This window comes from Platichthys flesus, chromosome 16 (genome assembly GCF_949316205.1).
Source record: "Platichthys flesus chromosome 16, fPlaFle2.1, whole genome shotgun sequence".
NCBI classification, from domain to species: Eukaryota; Metazoa; Chordata; class Actinopteri; order Pleuronectiformes; family Pleuronectidae; genus Platichthys; species Platichthys flesus.
The window spans coordinates 10,968,934-10,977,067 of NC_084960.1; the positions used below are offsets into that span (position 1 = coordinate 10,968,934).

Here is an 8,134-nt window from a genome sequence, read left to right on the forward strand (position 1 = left end):
CAAAATGCGTATTCAAATTCAAGTACGAGTTCTGCGGTCGTCTTCAATGTTAACGTCGACACCTGAACATAGGCAGCGAGTCTGTTGACTGTTTCTAAAGGGATTTCCACAAAGGAATATATACGGTCCCACTTTAACCTTGAATAATCATCAGTAGGAATTGATTTAAACTGGTGTGTGATTGAAATTTATACTGTTAAAAACACAAGAATTGTACATGCATATGATATAAACATGATTGAATATGCCTGCAATAAAGTGTGATCACAAACTAAAGATTCAAACTAACAAATTCTTATGCACTTGTCCGTCTCAGGCCACTGTGGACAAATTCCTTTACATTACACTCTGGTCGCTGCTGATCCTGGGAAATCCACAAGTTGGATCCCAGCGAAAAAGATAATGAAATACCACCCCCTCTTGGTGGCAGAGGGGTATTGCAGACAGAAAGAAAACCCCTGCAGGGAACGACTGAGTCAAATTGGTCACGTTTTGTTATCAATACGGTACAAACACAAACAAAACCTTTGAGAGTAAATCATAATTCAGTTTATTTCTAAATCAAGTTGCTGGATTAAAAATAGCTGACCCGCCCCTTCACAAACCTTTATAAACACATTCAGTTTATCAAAAGAAGTTGAAAAACATGATTCAACAGCAGTTATGACCATGAGAACACTATTTAAGCGAACATGAAATTAAAGGCACAACACAATAAAAGTGGATATCTTCTTCTTGACTCTGTCTCACATGTTATAACTCTAGTTAGCCTGAGTATCAGATTATCTAGGCTACAAATTATAGCATTATCATCTCTATTCAGATTCTAGTGTTTCTCTCTGTTCATTTTTGTGCTTTGCTGTCTGTCCACGGGACTTGTATCTCACGTCCTGTATGTAGGTTCTCTTTCAAATGAAATAGACATCTATATCCACCTATCTATAGCCATTTATCTTTTTCTAAAATGTATGTACAATAATCTGGTGTGCGTGTGTGCGTTTGTACTCTTGTGTTTCTGTGAGAATATGCGAGGTCATCCTGCATCTCTCTGACGGACTTGTGCAATTGTGCAAGTTGTCCGGGCAAAGCTTATCGTGGAGGTGGCTGAGAACAGAAAGGCGCCTCCTGGCTCCAGGCTACTGGCTCTGGTCTACCTGCGTCACCCAAAACCTCACAGGGGGGAAAAGGCACAGAGGAATTGACGGGGGTGGACAAACTGGGAGGAGGGTAAGGGTCAGGGACAAGATTCGCACACCCACTTCAGTTTGGCGAGATTGTGCGTCTACGCAGGCAGCTGCACGTCAGGCACTTGAGGATGCTCATGGCTATGTGCATGAGAGGGCCGAAATTGAAGAGAAGGTTGTAGAAGGTGTTGACAGACAGGCCGCCAGTCTCGTCCGCATACTTTAAGGCAATAATCGGTGTGTAGAGGCTGTTGGTCAGATTCCTGAAGCGCGGGTTGCTCGACTCAATAACCTTTTTAGTGCACTGGAGAGATGAGAAACAGAAGAGTTGTTGATTGATTCCATCACTGTAAAGGCTGCTGGAGGCAGTTAGAGATCAGAGACATAGATTCAGAAAAATGTGAGTCAGAAAACGTTTCCCTTACTTTGGCTATGTCCTCCGGTGTCTGGCCCATGGCTTCAAAAATATCTATGGACGATGGGAGGTAAACATCTTTAAAATAACGAATTGTGTCAGCATCTACTCCTGGATACTCCATCTTGGCCACATCCTCCATCATCTTTGTCTCAAACTCAGTGTGCACCGGGCCGGGCTCGATCATGGACAACCTGGGGGGAGCGGGGCAAACGAAGGCCCGTGAGGCAGCATGTACAACACAAAGCAAAGACAGATGTGAGGGAAGAACATGGGGGGGAAGAGGCTAATCTACCGGATATTGAACTTCATCAGCTGCACGGCCATACTCTCACAGAATCCCTCGATGGCGAACTTTGAGGCTGTGTAAACATCATTGAACACCACTCCTGAAAAACATAGTTTAGCCAAAGTCAGAACAGATATGAAACCAGTTAAGTGTACCCCTCCCACCTGGCACGTCAAACAAGCAAAAACAAACAATAAGAATTTCCTTGAAGAGCTTATTATTTAACCAAAGTCACATGACCAGACCTTTACTAGAAATGCAAAAGCACAGACCATTAGTGAATAAATAAAATAAATTCAGATTTCACTAAAAAAAATGTTATTCTGAAGAAACTTTAACCTAAAACTGCTTGTAAACATTCTGCACAGTTCTGCTGGGAAACAAGAAACTAAAAGAATTGAATTATTTTGCATTGTAAAGTATTATGAACACAAATTTCTAACGCCCTTTATTCAGTTTCACTCTAAAGCAAAGAGCACAGGTAATGTCAGATTCTTTCTCCGCGAGAAGACATTTCAAATTAAACTCTACTGCTTTCCATCCACGCAGATAATCCCTGCTACTTTCACTTGTCTTTATCTGAGCCCCTTTTTGTTTTGATAATCACACGCATGTCGTACCTTGCAGACCCATGACGCTGCTCATGACCACGATGTGTCCCGAACGCCTCTTCTTCATGTCGGGCATCACCTCTTTAATCAGGCGGACCACACCGAAGAAGTTGGTCTCGAACACCCTTTTCATCTCGTCGATGCTGATGCTCTCCACGGGTCCGAGAATGCCCACGCCTGCATTGCTGACTGACAGGACACACACACACACAGATATGCAGATGACACCCTGCTTGTTTCTCCAACGCCGCGACTATCGCAACTTCTAAACTGTTAAGATGCCGTTGACTCAATATGAACTGATAACTGCTCTTTCTGCACAGTCTGTTTACTTCTCCCGTCTGCATGAGATAAGACCATAAGACACACGATAGATGTATTACTCGGTTTTGCCACCAGATGTCAGTATGTGGCCACAACGGAGAGGTGTGATGTAACACCTCTCCATGTTAAAGGGCCTCTGGGTCTTGAGTAATTAGGTGAAGGGGGATGCAACGTTGGATTTAGTGAGACGGAGAGTTTCACAAGTAGAACCTATTATCCGGACTAAAGGTTTCAACACAAGAGCCGGAGAGGTCACCTTCTCCTGAGGTTATTCAACCGGCGACATGTACTAAGCCCACAAAGGATGTAAAATGACTTAAAGGCTTTCATAGAGTGATCAGTACCATGGGCCCAATGAATGTTGGTGATGTGCTGAGATATCGGACCTGAAAAAAAACCTATGATGATCCCAACTTTAAATAAACAATGTTGTTGTGGGCAGATGGAGCTGCGGGGCTGGTTTCAGCCATATTGAACATGTTTAGGACCTCAGCATGTCGCCCCTCTCTGTTCTCCTGCAGAATCTATTTACCCACTGGAATTTCAAGACGTTCCCACTCTCCTCCCCCACCTCCCCCACTCACAGTGTCAACTTCAAAACCACAGAGGCCAGTGCTGCAATAGAGTCGCCGCTGTTTTCAAGACAGTTCCTCTGAACCTTTTGACCTGTAGGTGAATAAGTACAGTAATTCAACTGTGGTATGATACTTCACTTTTTCTCTTGATACCTGTGTTAGGTTCTTACTGCTGCTGTCTCATTAAAAGTACAATATCACTGTTTGCATTAAATGCAGGCGACTGTAGAGGATTGCGTTTGGTTATCATTCCTACGCAGAGTTACGCAACTGGGTTCATCATTACATAAAGATTTTGGTTTTCCTTTAATACAAAAACTCCTGACTGTTCTAAAATATAAGACACTTGTCTACATAGGGGATAGGTTTCATTCACAGCTTGTGATTTGGCTGCCAGTTAATTCATTTTAAGATTATTTAGTAACTTTTTAAAGCCACACAGACTTACCTCTGTTATATTATGGGGCTAGCAGCTCCCTTCACTCCAATCCATAATAAGATCTTCAAACCAACACTTGCTATTATAGTTTCTATGTCACGGCTGGTAACTAAGGCTGGTAACTAAGGGTGACCAGGCATTTGCCATCAGGACCCGAGGCTCTGGAGCTCCGTGCCTGACGAGATGAGAGTTACTAGCACTTTACCTGTTTTTAAATTGTTGTTTAAAACCCATTTTTATAGGAAAGCCTTTTAATGCCTGATTTTTCACTGGTTTTGTGTCTAATATTTCATGTTATCCTTCCGACTTTTGTTTTGTGTTGTTTAATTCAAATGCATTTTTTAAAGCACTTGCAGAGATAAGTGCTGTAGATATAAATTATTATATTATTACTACTAAAAAGATTATTGTTGTTATAAACCAGATATAGGTCGAGTTCAGGTGTTGTCCCACTCACTCAGGATATCAATGTGGCGGTCCTGAACATTGCTGATGCACTGCTTGACCGACTCGTCACTGCACACGTCCAGTGGAAGCAACATCAAGGTCTTGCCATACACGTCTCCTGCTGCCTCCAGCAGCTTGTCCTTCTTCCTCAGGTCGCGCATGGTGGCGATAACTGGAGACACAGAGGAGAGGAGAGGGACACGTTATCAAATCATCAGCAATAAGATTACATTTAACTCAACACGGTCACATCGATGAAGTAACGCCTTTTTTTATTGCTTTTCTTATGTGTGTTGTATTTATTGTGTTTTTATGTTTCTATGTTCATTGTATGCACCAATTACCAGAGCAAACTCCTGGTAGGTGTAAACCAACTTGGCAATAAATACTTTCTGATTCTGATTCTGAGACATAGGATTTTGCATGGACTTCCATTCGTTGTGGACAGCCTAACCCAAAGCTAACCTTAACCTTAACCAGGATGTCAGAAGGATTGGGACCAGCTTTTATTGCCCATGAGGTCTAGTGTGTTTATGTAGGAAAAGGTCCTAAAGAGGCAACAGAAATTAGTACACACACGCACACACACACACACACACAAGCACTCAGAGTTGAGACAGAATCAAACATACGGGTCAGAGTTCCTAGAAGAGACCACGCCTGTCGGTTTACAGGACACCGAATTGATTCCCTCTGAACTTTACACGCTGGGCAACATTAACCTACACAGGCCACTTTAATCTATCATGGCCAGTGACAGTGGCTATCAGCACGGCGTTGGCTTGGCTTTCATGGTTTCCCTCGCTTTGTGTGTTCTGCTGAGTGACGTTATCTTGCGGGGGGGGGAAAGAGAGACAGTGCTGCTGCACAATGGAAATCCGCAGGAGTCATCAGCCTCTTATTCACACATTCACCTAAATCTACTTGATGTCCTCACTGAGATAAAAGTAAACCCTCACTTTGTTCTTGTCTGAACAAAGACAGAGGCTGGATAAGAGCGAGTGGAAGAGGGGCCGAGGTGTTGCTGAGGTTTTGCATCGCTGGAAAATGTTACCTATGGGACGTCTCATGTTGAATAGCGAGGAGAGTAGATTCATTCGTTAAGAAGATGTTGCTTGTTATGCAACTTGTCTTTGCAAGCAAGCTACTCAAACACGCTCACTGTAAACTAATAACGTCTTGTGAACTCTATTTAACTCTTATCTTATGATTTGAGGACCGCTTGTCCATGGAGCAACAAAGAGATTTACGTATTGGTAGAGCAGTGAACAAGAGATCCATTGTTCCACTGGCTCCTACAGGAATTACTCTTGGGCAGCTTTAAACATTCTTGAATGAACCACACACTGCATTACACAGAGGTCTTTTGGGGATTTCTCCGAATTGGGAGCATGTTATACTGCGACTAATTATTGCTTTATGCACAATGCAATATTTAATCTCTGCCGGATTTTCCTAAAACCCCAGGAAAGGAGCGAATCAGCGTCATTGCTCAGAGGTGGCCTTATTGAAAGCCGGTCACAATGAACGTGAACCAAAAAAAAAGATCTGCCCAAACCAGGGTTGAGGGAGCAGCTAATCGCTTTTTGTTTTTCCACATCTACTTCATTGCTTGGTCGACACAGTTAGACCCCTGAAGAAAGAGGAGATTTTAACCCCACTTTGCAGTTGATTTTGAACTATGAAAATGTCTCTAATGCTTAAACATGACGAAAATCAGTGTATTACATAGGATGATAAAGGGGAGAAGGTTATGAACTCACTGTAGACCCACAGAGTATGTGTGATTCTGCAGGCAGTCACGTTTAACAACAAGAACCGGTTTATTGGATGGGGGAGATGTAAGCAAACTCCTACCAACAGGGGTGGGGGGTGGGAAGGTGGCCTAATGTTATTCTTTCGCCGGCTGCGTGACGTGGAAGGGCCAGCTCCAGGAGTGACGTTAATGAAGGCTGGGAAGCCGGAGACGAGACGCACCGACCGACGATGTTGAAACGGGACAGCCCGACTAAGTCCACTGTGCATCAATGAAGACTTCAAACAAGGCCCTTGCTTCAGAGTGAACCCTGCTTGTACAGGTCTCAAACTTTGTCCCCCTTTCAACAGTCGCTCCGCTGAGGGGACTATAGGCACATTAGACACGGCACTAAACCGGAGCAGGCGGTCTACAATTCAGTGCGATAAAAGGAGGCTTTGTGCAGGAGAAGTCACTTGAAAGAGAACTGACAAGACTCCCTTTATGATTCCGCCCGGCAAGCGGCATCCTCGCAGAGCCCGACACTGGAAACGGGGCTTTCACATGATAATTGTTGACCCAGAGGAGCCGCTGAATGCGGGCGCTCACAAATGGGATTCGGATCCGATATCACTCGGGTTCAGCTGCTGCAGCGGACGACTACACGAACTCGCTTGCTCGCGTTAAGACGCAGCGTTGCGCGTGAAACTCAACCGAACTTGGTGCGTAAAAGGAGGCTCGGAGCGGCGGCGGCGGAGTGTTTTTTCTCGCAGGCAGATCGCACTAACACGGGCTCCGCTGCTCCGGCTCCATGAAGCGAATAATGTAGAAGAAATTGCATTTTTTACCATGGTACCGCTTCTTCTCATCTCTGGCCAGCGTGACGGCGATCCGTAAGCCGATGCCCGAGGAGCAGCCGGTGATCAGCACAACTTTCTGCCCGCTGTTCGCCATGATGTTGTCCGCGTAGGCGCTGTGCTGTGCGGCGGTCCTCTGCTCCGTGTGGTCGCTGGCGATGGGGAGCTACCGATCACCGGACTTTTAGCAAAGTAAAGCGGATCATGCAGCCGCGGCGGCCATGTGAGCGTCTAAGTCAGTCACATGTTCGATAGAATCAGGGGCCGAGGAACAGACGTGGCACCGCACACAGACCTCCGCGCACACACAGATTTTAAACCTGATTGGAGCCGCCTGCTTACAAAACCACGTTAGTTCCTTCATAATGTGTGGCCGTGCGTGTGTGCCCGTGCGTGTTGTTGTGGTGGGGGCAGTGCTTCTTTGACCTCTGAGCTGGTGACCCCCCCACACAACAACAAATATCAAGAGTAAAGACAGCAATCACTCACTCATTTGTCAGGTGTCATTTCCGGCTCACTCCAATAGCAGATCATTCATATTTTATTAATGAAAATGTGACTTATAGCTTTATAAAATGTCATCTATGGTTTTCTACCTTTTAGAATTAAATCTCATTTGATTCTCTGATTGATTAACACAAGATTTTAAATGAGAATGAAGATGATGATGATGATTATTAGTATAAAATACTTTTATTAGATTGTTAATAATAGTAATAATAACATGACTTATAGTTTTATGATATATTAGTAATGGTAGCGTACCTTTTATTTATCTTACTATTAGTGAACAATTCATAATTAAATCACCTTTAATTCTCTGACTACTTTTTAACACAAACATTTTAAACGAGATCTAAACTGTTATTATTATTCACCATCATTCTAATATGCTCTCTATTGCTCCATGTTGTCCAGACTGTAAACCATCTCTCTCTCCAGATTTATTTATAAGTCTCCTCTTACCTTTATTTTGGGAGGTGATGTTTATTGTAACTTAATACGCTGCATTGTACTGCCATCTGGTGGTGAATAAAAAGTGCCACACGCTTAAAAAACACTCAGGATTCTTAAGAGGATGATACTTCATCAACTAAATACCACTAATTACATCAGTGTAACACATGTAGAGGGATATAAAAACAGTGGTATCAGCTTATCAGCTTTGATGGAGTCCGTCAGCTGTTATGATGAGTAGTGGACCCTGTCCTTGACGGATGTTGTAAGAGGTCAAAGTGCCTGAGAGATAAGATCTGGA

The 8,134-nt window shown here is 43.7% G+C and overlaps 1 protein-coding gene across 1 annotated transcript; it reads right to left on the bottom strand.

Annotated features, from left to right (window-relative positions):
• Window positions 1-526: 526 nt before the first annotated feature.
• On the bottom strand, window positions 527-7,258 carry rdh8a (retinol dehydrogenase 8a). Its single transcript, XM_062408206.1, has 6 exons — window positions 6,868-7,258; window positions 4,295-4,456; window positions 2,509-2,688; window positions 1,895-1,988; window positions 1,610-1,793; window positions 527-1,488 (listed from the first exon to the last, which is right to left on the bottom strand). Exons 1-6 carry the CDS (start codon window positions 6,971-6,973, stop codon window positions 1,261-1,263), a joined length of 954 nt encoding a protein of 317 aa, XP_062264190.1. The 5' UTR covers window positions 6,974-7,258; the 3' UTR covers window positions 527-1,260.
• Between the last annotated feature and the right edge of the window lie 876 nt (window positions 7,259-8,134).

Bases quoted from the DNA above. Each gene is read 5' to 3' on its own strand.
- rdh8a (XM_062408206.1), bottom strand. From the start codon at position 6,973: ATGGCGAACAGCGGGCAGAAAGTTGTGCTGATCACCGGCTGCTCCTCG. The intron at 4,457-6,867 runs GTAAAAAATGCA...CTGTGTCTCCAG, and splicing joins TGAGAAGAAGCGGTACCATG to TTATCGCCACCATGCGCGAC. The intron at 1,989-2,508 runs GTACGACATGCG...TATGTTTTTCAG, and splicing joins CAGCGTCATGGGTCTGCAAG to GAGTGGTGTTCAATGATGTT.